This window comes from Chaetodon trifascialis, chromosome 2 (assembly GCF_039877785.1).
Source record: "Chaetodon trifascialis isolate fChaTrf1 chromosome 2, fChaTrf1.hap1, whole genome shotgun sequence".
NCBI classification, from domain to species: Eukaryota; Metazoa; Chordata; class Actinopteri; order Chaetodontiformes; family Chaetodontidae; genus Chaetodon; species Chaetodon trifascialis.
In genome coordinates, this window is record NC_092057.1 from 23,185,080 (window position 1) to 23,205,171 (window position 20,092).

General features: G+C 43.5%; 2 protein-coding genes across 2 annotated transcripts; both read right to left on the reverse strand.

Annotated features, from left to right (window-relative positions):
• Positions 1-1,167: 1,167 nt before the first annotated feature.
• cpz (carboxypeptidase Z) lies at positions 1,168-9,078 on the reverse strand. The gene is made up of 13 exons (XM_070978525.1): positions 8,889-9,078; positions 8,285-8,317; positions 7,678-7,729; positions 7,191-7,513; positions 6,872-7,087; positions 5,464-5,699; positions 3,846-4,007; positions 3,581-3,739; positions 3,315-3,450; positions 3,084-3,223; positions 2,719-2,818; positions 1,933-2,078; positions 1,168-1,475 (listed from the first exon to the last, which is right to left on the reverse strand). Exons 1-13 carry the CDS (start codon positions 8,980-8,982, stop codon positions 1,272-1,274), a joined length of 2,001 nt encoding a protein of 666 aa, XP_070834626.1. The 5' UTR covers positions 8,983-9,078; the 3' UTR covers positions 1,168-1,271.
• Positions 9,079-11,443: 2,365 nt separating this feature from the next.
• Positions 11,444-14,233, reverse strand: gpr78a (G protein-coupled receptor 78a). Its single transcript, XM_070978540.1, has 3 exons — positions 13,111-14,233; positions 12,803-12,916; positions 11,444-12,199 (listed from the first exon to the last, which is right to left on the reverse strand). Exons 1-3 carry the CDS (start codon positions 13,782-13,784, stop codon positions 11,956-11,958), a joined length of 1,032 nt encoding a protein of 343 aa, XP_070834641.1. The 5' UTR covers positions 13,785-14,233; the 3' UTR covers positions 11,444-11,955.
• Positions 14,234-20,092: the final 5,859 nt, after the last annotated feature.

Below are 20,092 nucleotides of genomic sequence, written 5' to 3' on the forward strand. Positions count from 1 at the left end.
TCATTTAATGTCAACTTTTTTTCCCCCTGCGGAGCTTATTGAACAAACAACTCCACTGTCAACTCGAGGAAAGAGGTGACAATGACAACAAATCAAACGCACCTGCCTTACTGTGACGGCGCAAGGATACAGCACCGCAGTCGCCACAGGTGGAGCCCAATTAATGAAGAGAAACATGTACGTCCGCAAGATAGCCGCCGCTGTTTGACCATGACAAATTCTTCCTTAAAGATGACTTCTGAGAACTATACTTCAACCTTTAAACCAGTAAAATCAATAAATTAAACCATCTCTCGCAGCTGGCGTGTGTCAAAAAAGATTCAATGCGGTTTTGAAGAAATATACGAATTCATGAATTAGTACAAACGCCCTTTATCACCTGAATTAAACCGATGTTGCCGACTTCATTAAAGTTGGCATACAGTCTGTCATTATGTGTTCTCTGGCGCCCTCTGGTGACCGAAGGCTGCAACCGCCTCTAAAGCCGAAAGGTGTCAAACAAGTAGGGCGTATTTGAAAATCTAAATATCACTTAACAATTTTTAAATTTAACACAAAGGAAGAAGCTATGCCACAAATATTTAATGTGTATTTTTCATGCTTGTGAAAAACAAACAAAGCAGTAATATCTACTGTTCACAACTGGCACAGTACTGATGATAATCTAAGCTTAAATGTGGTGCTCAATACAAAATGCTGTTATAGGTCCAGAACATTTTGTGGCACTGCAGACTGTAGCACTCAAGCCTAGTATAATGCATAAACTGTGGCTAATACATACAGGAAAATCACCTGTGGAATGTTTAAAAAGGAAAAAAAAAATCTATCAAGTCTGAATGAAAGTTGTACCCAACTCAATTTTTGTGTCCAAAAAAGACATTTTATGCAGCTGCCAGCACATGTGAAATTGTAATCTGTAATCACAACATTCAAATAAATGCATACCATTATTTTTGAACATGAAACTCTTGGATCATTGAGGTATCCATAATTGAGTGGTTCAGTTTTTACTTAAAACAAGTTAAATGCAGCTTCAAAGCAATATTGGCCAAAAGTCTGCGTAAAGGCCACAACTGAATTTGTCACCTGCTGGGAAAAAAATCTGATTCACATCCTTCCAGGAAGCATTGAAATCCATGTAGGTACTGTTGATTTCAGTGTCACGGCCCCCGCCACATAGATGCCTCTGACAGCACTGGGTGGGACTGGACCTGGCACTGCCCATCACCAGGCTTGCAATAAGCTGGGATCTTTACTGTCCTGTAACACGTCTAGACATTTCGCAGAAGCCAGTTTGGAGGTGAGATGCCAGACTGGGAGAAGTAGTTCCACCACCATGGTTTCTCCTGCCGCTCTATCCCTCCCTCACCTACATCTGGCTCGCTGAAGCGCTCAAACTGATTGTAGGGGTCAAATCGATCCCACGTGTCTACTGTGGGGAAGAGGTGGTCATCGATATTGGGCTCCACGGGAACCTGGATGCAGGACAAGGGAAAGGATGGAGATGAAGAAGAGGGATAATGAATGCCAGTCCCTAAAAGAAGCTCTGCACAATCTCCCTTTTCATAACAAGCTCCTGCTGGAAATTGTGGAAAGGGGGAGAGGGGTTGGTGGAAATTATTATCTATATTTATTGCACAGTGTTGGGTGTAATTACTTATGGATGTTTGGATCTATGATTACATTTAATATTTATTTATTTATAGTATTTTGAAGTTGTTTTTGTACCAACTGCATTAGTTGTGTTAGCATTGAGATTCCCAGGGACCGCAGATGGAAAAGGGTAGTAGCTAAATTTGGTCCTGAAATAATAAATAATTGTATTGAAATAAACCTAAACTAAAACTAATCCATGCACCAGTAAAAAGTAAGATTAAAAAAGGATATTTGAATAACACTGGCTAAAAAGGGCAATGAAGACAAAGATCCAACCTTCTCCAAGACAAAGTCAACACGTCCGGCCTTGTTCATGTTGTGAGGCAGATAAATCCTCTTGCTGACCCTGGAGAAACCCTTGGCTGTGGCTGTCAGGATGTGAGTACCAGGGTTTAGCAGGCGCCAGTAGTCTCCATCGTCAGCTAGAAGGAGGGGAAGAGGAGGAAGAGTAGTAAGAGAACAGGGTAATACAGTCAACGTGTCACAGAGGGGATCATACAAATGAAAGAAAGAAGAAAGGTAATTAAAGAAGAGCACAGTAAAAGGAACAGATGAGAGAAAGCCTCGCTAGCAGCTCTGTGAGGCTGAATTTGTCCACAGCTAAATGAGCTAAATGCCAATGTTAGCATGCTGATGGGCCAATGTTAGCATCATTGGTTTAGCAAAAGTTAAGGGATCATCAAATTAATTACAATTCATCCTGTAGGGGACATGAATGTGTTTACCAAACTGCACGGCAATCCATCCAATAGTTAAAATATCACAAGATCATCAAAGTTATTGGGACTCATCATTTGGGGATCATGAATACCTGTACAAAGTTCCACCATAATCTATCAAGTAGTTTTAGATAGTTCAGGACTAATGAGGTGATGGTGGACTGATTCACAGACCTTGCCATCCCGAGAGCCACTCTCCTAGCAAGGCTAAAAGTGTTTAATATCCGAGGTTTACTTTGCAAAGATGCCTCACAGCTACACCATAACACCAAGTTCCTGAAGAAAAACTAGTATCAAAGTTTTACCCATTGGAAAACATGTAACCATGTCACATTGTATTTACCTGTGGTGACATCTTTCCTAATTCCCCTGACGGAGATAGTTGCACCTTTTATCCCATTTCCATCAAGGTCTTTAACGACTCCCTTTATCCCTCGATGGACCTGTTCAGACACAGGGAGCACAACAGAGAGCCATGTTATCTCCTTCTCTGCCTTTTCCTCCAGTGCTTATGTTGTTTGTGTATATGCTATAGGCACACACGTATTATTAACACTGCTTTCATCCTTTCTGTCCTTTCTTGTCTTTACATCCTGCTTGCTACTAGTGTTCTACCGGGCTATTATTTCACACTTTCACCGATGATCATCCTTCCACTATCAGCTGAATCATTCCTTTGTCAGGTTAGGAAGCCTTTCTCGCACTTACAGACTCCATAAAACTGAGCAGAGCCTCCTTATTTCGCTTCCATTCTGGGTAAAGCTCGACCTCTGAGGGGAATTTGTCACAGCCGAGCTCCACGGTGATCTCCAGACAATTAGTATGCAAGTAGTTGAAGTCTGACATACCTGCAACAGAGACGTGTACATAAAGAGTCCCTCACAAGCAATATGAGGTGCAGAAAAAAATGATGGATAGTTTGTAAGTGTTGTATCTCACCACCAGCAAAACTGTACCACAATGCGCCATTGATGATGCCCCTGGTACGGTAAAAGGAGGCCCCACACCTGTCTGTGTCATTGTTTGACATGGTTTCATGAGCGTCCGCATAGGTACGAGCCAGCTGCTTGAAGACCTGAGCATGGAGAGATTACTGAGGTTAATGTATGGTGAGACAGGGAATATGACAGTCCAGCTGCAACGTTACACCAAACCTTTTCAGCAACCGTTAATATGTCTATCCATAAGTCCACCCTCCTCTCTACCTGCTCATCTGGGGTGGGTGAGAACATCCTCTCCTCATGCACATCTCTGGAGAAGTCAAAGGGATAGGAGATCACCAGCTCCCCGCCATGGAGGCTGGCAGACTGAACGAAAGGTAGTGACCTGAGCCACTTCATCACTGCATAGGTCTCTGGTGCCACCTACAGCCCAAAGGTAGGATTGGATTGTTTTGGTATTCAGGCTGAAACACTGTATCTAATGAGGATAATTCTCCATTAATCTGATTGATAAAATCTATCCCCTTACCTTGCCAAACCAGTAGGCGTCAGGAATTGGGATGTGGTCAATGCGGTAGTGCCTGCTGCGGCGGTTCCGGTAGAAAACGGAGGTGAGGTCCGGAAAATTGCGGTTCAGGTCAATATTCTGAGCGTTGGTGCGACCATTGGTCCAACCGTTTAACAAGTGTCCCTGAAACATTTAGGTTCAAACAGCTCGGAGTATTAAACAGTGTTAGAAAGTGTGACATCAGTTTAGGCTGATGACAGCAATGATGGGTAAGATGATGATGTGTAGACATTAGTAGGAGCAGCGATCATGTGCAGAAGATATTGGGCAAATTATATGAATATTAGTCATAAGGACAAGAAGGAACATGTTAGACTGTCTTCGTTAATTCTGTTGTTAACTTGTAGACAAGACCATATATCCGTCATGAGAAAAAGTGGCAAATGGAATCACAAGAAGAGACCATTTTTCATTAATACTGGAGGTGAGCTGCAAATGCATTCAATCCATGATCTATCCATCCAAACAATTCAAAATGGATCTTTGGATTATGCAAACATATAGGTATATGTTGCCATATACTGTACAAATATGGGAACAGCTTGAGGTTTCACTTTACTCTTTGATACACTGAGTATAAATGAAAACTTACTGTAATACATGCAATATACATAATGTGGATAAATGAAAGAAGTTTGACCTACATAATAAATTGGAAATGTGATCATATTAATAAAAGGTACAATATGCTGCACACTTTCATTAATGTCTCAAACATGTATGTAGAGGTGAATGGCAGACAGTCTGACAGACTAAAACCCATGCATTTAAAATGTAGAGTACAGAGTACTCTTAGAGTACAGCTGCGTATAGTATTAGACTATGGAGTAAATTTCAGATAGCACATTACATACATGGACAATGATGATCTTCATGGTGGACCTCACAATGTGACCTGCACGACATTCACATGGTCAGTCTACAGCATTTGTGCATGCAGTGTTTGTTAGAAGTACAGTGACTGAGACATGAGAATAAATACACATTGTGACTGTGTTGTTATACTGTGAATAAAAAGGCTCAAGACATGCCAATGTAGAAGTGGCTAAACAAGATCAGTTGATTGATTAGTGTTGAATTCTGTGATTAGTAAAAAAAAAAAAAAAAAGGGTGACAGGTAGGAGGTGGAAGGCTTGAATACTCTAATTTCTCACATCCAATTTAGCAGCTCAACCAGGACTGAGACATAACAGTAGTTACAGTAAATATACCTACAGCTTCCCATAATCACTGATTTATTACTGCTTGTCTTCTTGATTAAATGGCTTTCTATCTGTCCTAATGCCACAAACAAGAGTACTTTATCCTTCTGCAAAAGCAAAATGTGGTCTTTTTGTCAATACATTAAAAGTTACAGCCTCTTTGTTCACAAAACGCACAGCACTCTCATAATGTTGCTCCATGGTGTCCAATTTCACAACCCACAAACATCATTAAATCTTCTGCATTAGCAATGCTCCAACTCCCTCAGCAGAGCACCTCATGCCTCCACCTCCAGACCTCAAGATGAAGAGACTGAGAGACAGGAGGTTGAGAACGGATAATGGCGGTTTGTCTTTTTCCTGTTAACATTATTTACTTCCTGGTTGCTGAGCTCCGGATCATTGCTATCCTCTACCTCTGAGGCGGCCAACTCATAACCATCTGGATTCATGGAGGCTAGAATATGGATGCGGGTGGTGTTGATGAGAGTCTGAATTCGTGGGTTCCCCAGAATGTACTCTGAACACAGGTACTGGGCCAGGTAGATGAGCAGCTGGCGGCCCAGCACCTCGTTGCCATGCATGTTGCCCACCAGCTTGATCTCTGGCTCCACTAAGGTTCATAGACAGAAGCAAACATGGTTAAATCTGCATTAGTGGATTTCTTGAGGCAGCAGAACAAGCTTTAAGCACAATATTTACTTATTTACTTTTGGATATCTAGCAGACACATAGCAACATTAGCTTTCATTTGGAGTTGTGTTTGTGTCCACCTAATGAATTTAAGTGCCATATCCACTCTTCTCTTAAGCCCTGCGTTGGTCCATCATCTTCTGAGGGAAATAGTTGGCTCTTTATAGCTTAATTCACTTTGTTTTCCAGCTAGTTGCTAACTTTGCATTGCCCACTGCAGCTGGACACCAGGCTGAGGAGAGTGGAAAGACAGAGCCAAAACAGTTAACTTCTATCTAAACAGCAAGCTGAATGATACTAAAATGCTCAGTAGCACCAGGGACATCTGCAGGCAGGTGATAATTCTCTGAATGTTCATCACTATGAGAACAACATAGTGCATAAGCTGTCCCTGTTTGTTATCTTGCATGCTAACATCTTGTGTTTTACTTTTGTCCTATTAGATCACAGCCTCAACCTGCACAAATAATTTTAATGTTTTAAGTGGACTGACTACTCCGCACAGCGCTGGCTAATTAAAAGTGTAACAACGCATCATTTCAGGGGTGACCGAAGAAATTCTGGGTCTCTAAGCAGAGTGATAAAAGGTGGCATTAAGTATGAATGACTATGTATAATGTGGAAGGAGCCAGGAGTGACGGACCCGCGGAGAATTATCAGCTGCCTGCAGTTCCTCTTGGCTCTACTGAGGTTCATAGCATCTTTCAGCTCATTGTTTTGGCTTCACTTCTCCATTACACCAGCGTAGTACCAAAGGGAGCTAAAGAGACCAGAAAAGAGCTCAAAGGAGAGTAGATATTGGACTTACATGTGCCAGGTCTCCGTAAACATGACAACAAATTAATGCTAATGTTGCTCAGTGAAAGTGTAAATAAGCAACTGATATCTACTGTAGTTCACGATATCAACATTATAAGGTGATTTTATGTCAATGTTGTGTTTACAGCTTGTTTTGTTTTTGTTTCACACAGGAAATTTGTCACACAACAGAAAAAAACTGAATAAACCTAATAAGAGCACAAGCAGAAGATTACATGAATCACAATCCTAACATCATCACACAACTCATTTACGCTGCGCCTCCTTACTCACATAGCTCGTGTTGCCCTGGGTTGTTGGTGAACTCAATAACCAGGAGGTCCCTGCCTTCTGTGCTGCGTCCGATGCTGTAGACATTAGAGATATGGGAGCACTTGGCTGCTGTTCTCTTTAGTAAGCTGTACATCTGGGCATTGGAGGTGTAGGTGAACTGGATGATGGTGCTGGGTTCTTCAGGAGAGAGGCTGGACATTGCTAGCTCCTGTCTGGCTGGAGGAGGGATACCAGGATTTAGGGAAGGAGATAAGGATGATGTGTTGGTTTCTGAGGGCACTTGGTAAGAAACAGTACAACACAACAGTGTGACCTATACCTTTCAGCCCTGCCAGGGGGTCAACACAGCCCTCCTCGTCACTGGCAAAGAAGCGGTCACAATCTAGGAAGTAGGGCCAGGCCATTTCGATGGCCTCAAAGGCATGCGCACAGTCCTTCCTCAGCGCATCGCATGTGCTGCGGCAGGGTTTGATCATCTTGTCATTCTGGCAGGGCGAGGCGAGCACCGAGCAGCCTACGAGTCGTATCTCTGGGGAGCACTCCCCATTGAGCAGGCCATGGATGACGCTCAGGAGGAGGTACTCTGGTCCTGACTCTGCCTCGAAGCGACTGCGGTGGCCAAGGATGTTAGGGAATATGGTTCTGGAGCGGCAGTTAAACAGTTGTTAAACATGACAACCACAATCAGCTGGGAAGAATTTGAAAGAAAACTGAAATCAAAAGAGTAACAGCATTGACTGTGTGAGTAAAGTTTGTATCTGGCAGTGATTGCCTCACCCACATTGGCACCAACATCTGCGACCCACCTGGAGTATTCCATATCATTACAGTAGCCCAGGTTCAGCTCCGTGCAGGTCGCTGTGGGAAAGAGAAGGCAGAGAAAGCTGCTAAATAAAACATTGAAAAGGCATGTGTTACTTTATCAGTGAGTAAAACAAAACTTGCTTCGATTGTTATAAGTTTACTGTGAGATCAAGAACATTTTTTGGACTCAACATAGTTCAGTATTTTCATGGCTTAAGCTGAAAAGTCTGTTATCCATCACATCTTTAAGAGGAGTCCAGAGGCACTGTAATCTATAGGCACTGCACTTGGCTGCTGTAGCACCTGGTGTTTCAAAATGGAAAAGCACAGTTTTTCGAAGCTCCATAAATCATCCTTTGCATATTTCAGTACTGCAGCTCATGTTTTCTCAGAGACTGGCTATCTGTTAAGAGGCCTGTTGAATCTCACTGTGGCACTTGGTATTTCAGATAGTTTGGCTCTCCAGCCCTGAAGGTCACGAAGGCCATGAAAACTCATCTAACGGCACAGCTCTGATCACTTTCTGTACCTGGAATATCAAACCTGGCCTTTAAAATCCACAAGTGTAAGGTCCTTAATTGCACAAGGAGACATTAATTTGCCACCTACGTTTTTCTTCAAACGCGTTGTTGCTGCATCTTCCTGCAAGAGAACAAATGTCAAACTAAGCACATTAGGGCATGAAAATATTAGTGAGTAACAAATAAAACGGTAGGGGGCGACATCGTCAAAAGCACTGGAGGAGCCAAACAGGGACTCTGCTTTATTACTGTTTATGACAAGGCAGATGTAGTTTTAAAAAAACAGCAGGTGACAATGTGTCTGCAACATGAAGTCATACTCAGAATTGCATGAAGGGATGTTATAGAAGTACTACAGAATTTAACTGTGTAAGCAGAGAGAGACTGGAGAATATCTACTTTAACAATGTCTTCAAGTACAGCATTTCAATTACGGCACATTCCCTGCTAATATCTTAATTAGTGCTGTATCCGGTCATGAATCTGATCCTCAGCTCTATCAGCTGTTTTTTTGTTGATTACTAGCGTCAGAAGTATCAATTTCTAATCTTAAATCGGCCATATTGTTCATTCAATAGGCCTCTACTTCTGTTTCGTACGCATCACACGTCAGCCACCGAGCACTGTAGTTTTGGTGTCGTACAGTACGCACATTTCTACAAACCACTGGTTAGAAGATGAAGTGACCTTACCCAAAAACTCGTCTCCGGGATGACAAGTCTGCTGAGGGGCGCACCAACAACTTTTCGTAAAGAAGAGAAAGAGCACCGAAAGTCCGAAATGCATGTTGAAGCTGCTTGACAACGGCGCTGTGTGATGTGGCAGTGTGTGTTTGAAGCTGCAACTTTTCTGGACTGGATGATAATTACCACCCACGGCACGGAAACCTCCTTCCTTTGTCTGCGCGGAGCATCCCTGAACCGAAAAAAGTGCGCGCCAGGATTATGGGTCACTGCTGTGCGTTACGAGCGAGCGGTGATCATATTTCACTGCACAGAGCTGCGTGTGTGTGTGTGTGTGTGTGTGTGTGTGTGTGTGTGTAAGCCAAGGTACTGAGTGCAGGCAGAGCAGCTCACTGCAAATAAAAACTTTCAATAATTGTCAGAAGAAAAACAAAGTGAGCAACCATGAGCCATCGGAGCAGACTGACATCTCCCCTGCTTGCTGTGTTTAGCCTGACTGAATAAAACCTCTGATGAACCCTCCCAATCCTGTTTCACAGTTGAGACCTAAAGAGTCAAGATGCAAAATGACTGTTGTGGGACTGTGAGTCTGAAGAAACTTTGAAAGCTATTTTATGCTTCGGTGACAATAAACAATGCTCTGTATGTACAAAAACACAGACATGCACTTTAAAACACAAAGTGTCTATCAGGCTGGGACTTTATGCAGGGGCCAAAGAGTGCATGACTATGGTAGGATATAGGATATAGATCACACACTCCACACAGGATGAACTGGAGTCATAAGATCTCATCTTGGACAAATAAATAAATAAATAAATAAATAAATAAATAAATAAATAAATAAATAAATAAATAAATAAATAAGGCCCTGCAATCGGCTGGCAACCGGTTCAGGGTGTACCCCGCCTCTCGCCCATTGTAGCTGGGATAGGCTCCAGCCCCCCGCAACCCCGAAAGGGATAGGCGGTATAGATAATGGATGGATGGATAAATAAATAAATAAATAAATAAATAAATAAATAAATAAATAAATAAATAAATAAATAGTGTGTTTGTAGAATAGGATGTGAATAGAATGTTCTGTGCTCTTTGACATGTCACACTGGAAGTGCATCATTACATTCTAATGCATAAGTATATTTACACCCTAAAGACACACTCACTCTGTATCAGCACGCACATTTGAGGTGTTTGTTCGGAAAACTTTGTCTGAAATTTTGACGTCGCTCATTTTACCCCAGAGTGTGACCTCTGAAAACGATCGAGGTAAGTGTGAAGTGCGTCCAGCTACAGCTCGTGGACTTGTTGTTGTGTGTTTTTCAAATCATCTATAGCATGCCAGTTTTCTCTGCAATGTCCATTCTTTGCTGGGGACCCTGTGAGCTCTGTTTCTCATCCTGCTGAGATACTCTAGACCTCACCTGACTTCCGTCTGCTATGTTCCCCCTCTTCTTAAAGAGCTTAGGCTGGGTCAGGGACCAGTGCTGATGTTGGACACACTGAACAGTGCACTGTTCAAAGAAATTGATCTTCCTTTGACTTCCTGGTTGTAGTGTGAATTTTAGGTAAGTAATGTGTGTGTGTGTGTGTGTGTGTGTGTGTGTGTGTGTGTGTGTGTGTGTGTGTGTGTGTGTGTGTGTGTGTGTGTGTGTGTGTGTGGTCAGGTTTGGACTGCTGACTGAGTGTAGATGATCCTCTGAGTCCGGCTGAAGCCAGAGTTATTTTCCTGGCAGGGAGCATCTCTCTGGATTCAGACCTTCCTCTCTGCACGTCCTCTCTCTTTCTTTCCCTCTTCATTTTCTCATGTCACCTCCCATCTCTCTTCTCATCAGAGGTAAGTCTCCAGGAAGCGAGTGTAAGTCTGTGTAATTTCCTGAAAAGTGACACATGTAAGTTTGTGTGTGTGCGAGCTGAGCTATGTGATCATTAGGTATGAGCAATCAGAAAACAAACAAATAAGACAAAATTGGTGGTAGAGGGAGATCAATTTATATAGATAGGTATCTGTGTGTGTGTGTGTGTGTGTGTGTGTGTGTGTGTGTGTGTGTGTGTGTGTGTGTGTGTGTGTGTGTGTGTGTGTGTGTGTGTGTGAAAATGAGGAAGAAACGTGGCTTGTGTGGGTGGGAGTGAGGGAAGTTCATGCCTGTTTTGTTTAATATAATAGGGCTGCTGAGCTCGTTCAGTGTAAGAGTAGATCTCTGCATCAGAAACTTGGCTGTGTGATTCTTGTAATTATCATCTATTATTAGTTTAACAGAGGAAATATCATGTATGCATAGCAGCAGTTCCCACTAGGAGTTGGGATCCTATATTACCGATATTATCACGGGATCACCAGATGAATAAGAAATACTTTCCCCTTCAGACAACGTTCAAATGAGACAAATCTGCAAAGGGAAAATCTCTGTTGTTTGAAGGGATGACAGCTCCTGTAATTAGAAGTCACATAACAAAAAAGTTGGGAACCACTACTGCAACATGTCTATATTCTAAATGACCTACAGTATCACAGTGTTTGCAGACTGCATTGATTTTCCACTCTTATGATGGACTCACAGTGTGTCTCTGGCAGTGGAGTTTATTCTTTAACACGTCCTCAGGCTTATTTTTTCTGTGTTGTCCATCATTAACACAAACTTCAACATTAGCTTTGAAACAGTCAGCAGAATGAACATTTTCCAGTTTCTTCACTGAAACTCGACGACTACTTACAAACAAATTCAAGGTTACTTCAACCACACATTTACATTTATGATAGCAGTAAACATAGTGCCGTGTGTTTCCTGTGGCGTCTCCTCGACAATGTCTCAGCAGGCACCCTGACGAGCACTGTGGACACAGCAGTCTGAAGCGTCTGAAAAGGCCTTTGGCACACATCAGAGGTCAGTACACATCTTTCTGTGTCCTTCACAGTTCTCCCAGTGGACAACACTGCACCTTAAAGAGTACTGTGGTCCACCCCTCCTTGAACAAGACACTAAGTCCCTTCCATCTGCAGGGCTGCCCCTGACCTGTGACCTTTGTGCAGATGGGCTCCAGGTGTTGAAACCATTCAAATATTTGCACATCAAGCTCAGGTAATTCTGGCAATACAGTTGTCATCTGCGGTGTCCAGTGTGCTGCTCATGCTGTGGGCAGACAGCAAGTACTGATCCTTTCTCAGAACCCGGCTGATGATGCTAACCAGGACCTTTCTGTACTGGTGCCGCAGCAGACAGTAGACGAAGGGGTCGCTGGACGTCTTGGCATAGGACAGACATTTGGCAGCGATGCCCCAGTACCGGGGGATGTGCACAGAGGGCAACAACTCCACCAACCTGCAGGAGGATTGCAAACAGAAGTCACTTCAGTTGGCCCAAACTATGGAAGCCCATTACTCTCATGCACAAATCAACAAAAGACCCCCTCCAGTATTTCATAACTAATTAATTATTATGTCATGATTCTGAGATCAGTAATCCACAATTATGTGATACCGTTTCATAATTCTGACTTACTTTCTCATGATTATGATAATAAACACTTGAGTAGAAGTTTAACGGTGTAAAGGGGGTTCCAGAGACCATTATGTCCGTGTATTAGCAACCTTTATTAGCTGTCCTATATTTTTAAATGAATCTCATACATTTTAGCATATTACTTGTAATTGTGATAAGGCTACAGATGCAGGCATATGAACAAGTCCACTCAGGTGGTGAGTTCAGGGTATTGTGTCGAGTCTCTGTGCTTCAGTAAAACAGTCACATCCACAAAAAGGACACGGTCAATATAGACCCATCATATCAGCACAGCAAATGCTACACTGTTTCCTTCAGGGCTATTATTGTGGAAGCATCTGAGGACAGACAGGTCCTGCGGGAAGTTAACCAACTGCCATAAAAAGCCTGTGATAGAAAAGAGACTAGAAAGCAGGCTGGTACCTTGTTATAACATAGGGTGAAAAGCAGAGGATGAAGGAGCCGATGAAGACGCAGATCTTTTTAGTGGCACGCTGCCTCCTCTTCTTCTGTTCAGCCAGACACCTCTCCTTCACACTGACAGACAGATGCACACATTAATTCAAGTCTTACATGGCAGCTAATATGTTAACAATCCAAATAACTTGCATTACAAAACACCAAAAAATGAAATACGCCAAGAATTTCCTCCATTGAAACAAGTAAAATTGCAACCAGAAAATATCTTAAAGCTTTAACAGCCTCAAAGTTTCATTTCCAGTGTACTTTACCTGGGGTGAATATCAACCAGCAGAAGCAGAGTCTGCACTGTGATGACATCTATCCGCTTGCAGTGGGACCTGGCCACTCGCAGAACTTTCAGGTAGGCGAAGCACAGGACGAGGAGGCAGAGCGCAAAGCTGCTGCAGTGGAACAGCGCCGTGAAGGTCGCATAGGCGGCCAGCTGCGACCTCTGCTCCCCGTCCAGGTGAACGGTGCACGAGGCGTACGTGTGGCTGTAACCTCCCCAGTCCATCAGCAGCTGGGTCAGAGAGAAGGTGAGAGACTGCAGCCAGGAGTACGCCACGATCAGTAAAGCGTCCCTATAGCGCATCTTGCTGGAGTAACTCAGGGGAAACACCACCGCGATCCACCTGTCCATGCTGAGCGCGGCCATGCTCAGCATCGCGTTGGTGGTGAGAAAAGTCTCGGCGAAACTGACAGCTTGACAGAACAAGTCGCCGAAGGGCTTTGCGCTTTCGGCCACCCCGAGAAACGTGGCGGGCATGTTGACGACAGTGAGCAGGATGTTGGAGAAGGAGAGGTTTAGGATGAAGATGCCTGGCACGTGTGATCTTAACTCGGCGCTCTGGGTGAAACATAGCAGCACTGACAAGTTTGTTAACAACGAGACAACAGCTATCACCACGATGGACACTTCCAGTAGGAACTCCGGAATGCTCATCTCTCGAGTCTCGGCGTTACCAGCAGTTGTGGGGAGGATGGTGGAGACAGTGCGCCATGCTCCCTGTTCGTGCCCCCCATCAGCTGTGACCGAGGGTCATTTCTCCGGCGCACACGCCAGGAGCGCGCTTGTGAGCACGTTACACGCGGGGAGAGCTGTCCAGTGCTGAAATGCCCAAACAAGCCTCCTGTCAGCGTCAATCAATGGCATGAGCTACTTTTTAAACCCACTAGCTGCTCAAGCTGCCCGGTGATTACATTAGTGTTCTTTTCATCTCTCCAGTAATTACCCTCCTGCAGTCCGAAGTGAGAAGCTATGGAAGTGATGACTTCTGGTTGCCAACTGCTCTGTGTTTACTCTCGATCATGCGCACTATCCAGCACCTCCTCTCTCGCTGGCGATGCCGTGCGCCCCGCACGTGCAGTCGATCGCTGGCTCATGTGACGCTTGAACAATATTCATGCATGCAGGAGTTAATATCAAAGATGGGAATGGCATGGTGTTTGCACAAAAATTCCACTCCCCCCCCCCCCCCCCCCCCCAAAAAAAAAGAGATTGTATTTTTGTCTGTGTGGCACTGCTTAATATTTAAAAAGTGTTATTAATTGGTGGAATGTGTGTGACAGATATATGTATATACAAACCCTGTGTTGTAGAACTGTAAATAAATGAAACTTGATTTACTTTAGATACCTTCCAGAGGATCAACGTGAACATATAGGTACAATTTAGCTGTGACCACAGTGACAGATTTAGCCCCTCCACTAAAAAAAAAAAAAACATAGGTGATGCACGAACACATAGACACACACACACACGCGCGCGCGCGCGCGCGCGTGCGAACATACTCGGAGAGAATTACTCATCTCCATAGCAACACCAAATCTCTGGTGGCTTCATAACTCTTTGAACTTCTTCAGCGCTGATTTGTGTTGATCTCCCCTCAAATGCCTGTAAGAAAGCATTAGCCATAGAGTGTTCATCAAAATACAGGTCTTGGAAATACCAGTGTTGGCCATAATTTACATTAAAAGTGCAGTTTGGAGAAAGGGGAGAGAGCAAATGAATTATGAGAGGAAGGCTGGAACCCCAGGCTGAAAAGAAAATTAAAGGGGGAGGAAGGAGGAGTGCAGGAAGGGTTGATTGCGTGCTCCTGCTTACAGAACGTTTTACAGGCAGCTGTGGTCTATTTCAGATGCTCAGTTGTTTCTATACATTTTTTAAACAGTGGTGATGGCTTTTCCTAATAAAAATAATAATAATAATAATAAGAAGAAGAATGATAAAAAACATAAAATCCATCACTTAAACAAGCTGGTCAAAATGATAATGAAAAGATTTTTTTGTGTGTATCTGCGTGTGTGTGTGTGTGTGTGTGTGTGTGTTCTCTATATGGAAGATTTAAAATGCCCACCTAGCAAAGGAAGGAATACAATGAAATACAATACACAATGTTTTATGCATTTCCTTTCTATGTGTGCATTTACTGTCAATGACAATGACAAACATGTGAATTATTTCATTGTTTCATTGTAACATCAAATTGTCACGCCAGACGATCGTGCCCCTAAGTTCTGATTGGACAGTTGATTGTTTTACATTTTACCATGGACAATGTGTTTCAATCTTAACAGTGAAAGAGCTCTCATCGTGAAAGCTAACGACAGTTCTCTGTTTATTATTAGCAGAACACCTCTTTCATTTTTTATCTGCGTTCTTATATCATTATAATGTTGCATGGGGAATTTCTGTCATAATTAAAAACAAAGTGCTCCAAATCAAATGGCATGTTGTTTTTCCACGCCCTCATAACAGACACATAGAAATGGCTGAAAAATAAGTCTGTTTCATGGACTCTGTGGACTTTGTTGCTCTATATCAGTGTCACCTGACTTCTTCCCTTGCTCATGTCATAATTACCACAACTGCTGGAGCACAAACACGTGTTGTTATGAGACGCATCCTGAAATGGAGCTGATGCTGTCATTCTTCTTGGGAGGACAGCTTCATCGAACGATGTGTTTTGCTTTATTTATTTATTTGATTTGTTGTTAGTGAGGCATTTTAGAACTTCCATAGTTATCACCTCTGCAAGCATGCGTGAGAGAGCGAGTGTGTGCGAATGCGTGGGCAGCTTTTCTCTCAGTATGTACACATGATATACAGTTTGTTTGTCTATGGGCATGAAGGTGGGCTGCACTGCTGTTCTTCCTTCAGCTCACCAGATGTTGTTTATCCCTGCTGTCCCCAATGGTCCCATTTATATTCAATCATTATCAGGTTCTGAGAAGATCACATTTATCAGTATATGTAGTAATACACCTAATAGGCTGCACCATTCTATTCCCCCCAAAGAAAACTGAGCATGTTAACTTAATGCTTCTTTTGCCACGAAGGAAAAACCTCTTTGTTGCTAAGAAGGAGAAAGAGAGGCAGAAAAGGAGGGAGAAAAAGAGGAAGAGAGGGAATGAGAAATCACCCCTCAGCCAGAAGGAACCCTCTCAGTGATCACATGTTTCCTCTGGGTTCCCAGTGCTGGAGAGGCTGTTATACAAGCAACAGAATGCTGATGGCAGAAGCACTTAAGAAGTCCCGTTAGCAGGCGAGAGGTCCATCAGACTTCCCCCGAAGCCACCGCCCCTGGCTCTATGACTCTGTGTATACACTTCGAGTGTGTGTGCCATTACATAACATCATCATTCCCACGGTGGGCAACACAATATGGAGCTCTCCGATAACCTTAGCTTCACCTCCATTCCTTTCCCTTTGAGCTGGAAAATGACTTTAGTCTCTGTCCAACAGCCCATGCAACCATCTGTTCTTCAATCTCTCCATCAACAGAATGCACACAAGTCAACCTTAGCCAGCCTGAGCCTTGGTGTCTATTTTAAACCAAAATTCACACTTGAATGCAACCTCCACAGTCTACATCCTGTGGCACAGCTTTCTAGTATGACTAAAGGTTCTTAGTGACTGAGAGGAGAGGATCACACCCTTTTGACAGCGGTGACCCGGATCTGTCTGCTCTATTCACTTCAATTCTACACTTGAAAGACCTGAAAGCAAGGCATTTTGCCGAGGTGATACCTCTTTAGTGTAATACCTGTCGAGGGATGATAGTGATGATGGTAATGAGAAACGAATAACAGATGTGATGAAAGAGGAGGGATGAGAAGATGATGTGAGGTAGAGAAAGAATGGAAACAAATGTCACGGGCGAGTGTTTCTCGAGCGTGGGAGTCTGGGTGTATAAATAGGTCTTAGCCCTGTGAGCTACAGAGCAAATGCTCTGCACACAAACACTAACTCACACAGACACTCACATGTCCAGACACACACATAGACTCACTTTCATCCATGCTCTCTGTCGCTCTCTCTTCCCTGCCTCTGCCGATCTGCCGCTCAGTCACGTGCCAACAGTGTGGGAGCCTGACGGAGGGAATGAGTGCGTACAAGTGTGTAATGCTACAAAGGCGAGGGGCACCTTTGTCACGCTATTGATGATAACATGAGTAATATCTGGCTAACCTGAGTGAACTAAGATGGAAACATGGGAGCTTGTATTTGGCAGTGAAGCTTTGCAGGTGGCTTTTGCAATTAATCTGCTTTGATTTTTTACAGTTAGCTGCTTTTTAATATGTTTTCTCTTCATTTGCATGTTGTGCAGCAAAGTTTTTGCTTGCTCGCTGCTGCTGTTCTGATCATCAAGAGATCGCATATTTGTAAGTATGATGACAGAGTGAGATTAAGTGGAAATACAGATGTCATAGTGGAAAAAGGCTCAGCAGCCCCTCTGCTGCGCACTTGACAATGTTTTCTTCCTCTTTTATTGAAAGCATTTTATCTTTCTCATGTATTTGTTTACATCCCTGTGTCAAAAAGATCAGAACTGATTTGATTACAAGGCGTTGTTAACCTCAGCTCTAAAGATGTTGCTATGTGAGACTAAATATAGGACCCAATAGCAGAGCTCAGACAGGCAGTGTTTGCAGTTCAGTGCAGTTTTATTACAAAAGATGAAGAAGAGGATTTGGAGAGCTGATCCACAGTTTATGGCGACACTAAGCAGACACAGAGAGCTGGGTTGTCAGCTGCAGAACAGACTGCTGGAAGCTGTACGAGGAGGATATAAACCTGAGGCACAGGCAAACACAAAATAAGACAGGGTTCAAGAAACAATGAGGAGCACTAACACTGACAAACCTTAAGGCTTGGCCTTTGCATTTGAACCACACTGACAAACTAAACGATCTGGCAACAAATGAGAGGAGAGCCAGGGTTTAAATACTGCACGCTCATGACATGATGAGGCTCAGGTGTGCTGGCTGATGCAATCAGGAGGAGTGGATGGGTCACAGGTGTACAGGAGGATCGCCACGCTCAGACATGACAAGCACAGACGGACAGAGAGAGTGACGCAAACACTGGAAACACCAGGGCAGGGGAAAACCTGGAGCCTGGGCCATGACAATTATACCATCAGAACACAAATTGTTTGTGTGTACTTGTGCTTGCAGACTCATTTCCCTCAAATTGCTCCTTGAGGAATGAATTAGGTATTTCTAACTGGAATGAATTGGTCTTGTTTGCCTCCGTCTGGCCGGTATTAGATGTCCTGCTCTTGACTGAACTGTTGACATGAAATCCCCTGATAGGAAACAGACAGAGTGACTGATGGACCAAACAGCCATCCATTGTGTAATTCTGCCACTGGTGGGAGGAAGACATGTGTTGTCATAAACTTAATAAACAATGTATTTGTTTCTGTAAAATGGAAATTGGCAGAATTTGTCTGGGCCTATTTTGGATTCATATTGTCTTTGCAAACCAGTGTGGAGCTTCTTGTTTTTAGGTAGGACAATCATGGCACCCACACAGGCCATCAGAGAACATAAGGTTCTCCACTTTGCAGCTATCCAAGATTACAGTTCCTGCTTCCCTTGGCTGGCTTGTTGTTTATTTTCACAAATGTGTGCTGCAGACGTCTCCCTTTAAAGTCCTTTTTAAATGTGGAAAAGACACTTCTGGATGCTGCATCCCAAAAGAAGATGCATTGTTTTTGCCACTTCTTGCAAACCAGGTATATGACCACCACCATCTGTGATAGTGGTGAAACTGCAGCAGAGAGTGTCAGAATAAACACATAAATACTCCTATTCTGTCAGTAAAACGAACAGGACAAGTTGAACCTTTTCCATCCACAGTGAAATGCTGCTGTCCGTGTGTGTGCCAAACTTTAACCACAGAATACAAGGCTTCAATCTTTGGCACAGCAGGCATTATTCTCATGGAGAGACTTAGCCAGCTATACAGCTCCAGCAAGAGGCAATGACTCTGTTTCTTCAAACAGTAAATAAACTGCACAGGCAGGAGGGTGTCTAAAACTGGCCACACACATTAACACAAAATATATGAATTCAGCCAACACACACACTTAAAGTAATATTGCCTATAAATGTGAGCACACACACACACACACACATGCATGCAGCAGAGGTCACAAGAGGAATTGCAGCTGAATAATTCAAAATCCCAAGAAATGCCTCAGTAAGAAAAAAAAGCAGCTGAGGGAAAAGGCTGCAGACTGGATTTATAAAGAAAGAGAGACATAGAGGAGGGAGAGAGGGGGATGGGAGAGGGAGAGAGAGAAGGGAAAAGAAAGAGAGAAGGGGGAGAGGGAGAGGGAGAGGGAGAGGGAGAGGGAGAGGGAGAGGGAGAGAACGGGAAAAGAAAGAGAGAAGAGTGAAAGAGAGAGAGAGAGAGAGAGAGAGAGAGAGAGAGAGAGAGAGAGAGAGAGAGAGAGCTAGAGGGAGAGCAGGGGGAGGGTGGAGGGTTGAGAGTAAAAAGTATGAGTCAGCACTCTGCCAGAAAGAGGGAGTTGAGAGACAGAGGAAAGGCTCACAGGATTCAGCCATCACTGGAGTCCTGACAAAAGAATTTCTGGCCTCACTTTACTGTGTGACTGTGACTGTGACTGTGTGTGTGTGTGTGTGTGTGTGTGTGTGTGTGTGTGTGTGTGTGTGTGTGTGTGTGTGTGTGTGTGTGTGTGTGTGTGTGTGTGTGTGTGTGTGTGTCTGTGTGCATGTTTGTCTCATTTCCTCAACAGGGTGTATATGAGGCCATCCAAATCTGAGGAATTTGTGTAAAACCACAGCAAAGCACTGGCTTCTGTCTCTGTTTTGAAAGAGTTTAGCTCAACAGGTTTGCTCAGAGTATGACAAATACTTTAATCTAAAAGGAATAGTTTGAATCTTATTCGCTTACTTGCCAAGAGTTAGACGAAGAAGATTGATACCACCCTCATGTGC

Bases quoted from the DNA above. Each gene is read 5' to 3' on its own strand.
- cpz (XM_070978525.1), bottom strand. From the start codon at position 8,982: ATGCATTTCGGACTTTCGGTGCTCTTTCTCTTCTTTACGAAAAGTTGT. The intron at 3,224-3,314 runs GTGAGATACAAC...TCTCTGTTGCAG, and splicing joins GTGGTACAGTTTTGCTGGTG to GTATGTCAGACTTCAACTAC. The intron at 2,079-2,718 runs GTAAATACAATG...CCCTCCTTCTAG, and splicing joins TAGGAAAGATGTCACCACAG to CTGACGATGGAGACTACTGG.
- gpr78a (XM_070978540.1), bottom strand. From the start codon at position 13,784: ATGAGCATTCCGGAGTTCCTACTGGAAGTGTCCATCGTGGTGATAGCT. The intron at 12,917-13,110 runs GTAAAGTACACT...TCTGTCTGTCAG, and splicing joins CTGGTTGATATTCACCCCAG to TGTGAAGGAGAGGTGTCTGG. The intron at 12,200-12,802 runs GTACCAGCCTGC...ATCCTCCTGCAG, and splicing joins TCACCCTATGTTATAACAAG to GTTGGTGGAGTTGTTGCCCT.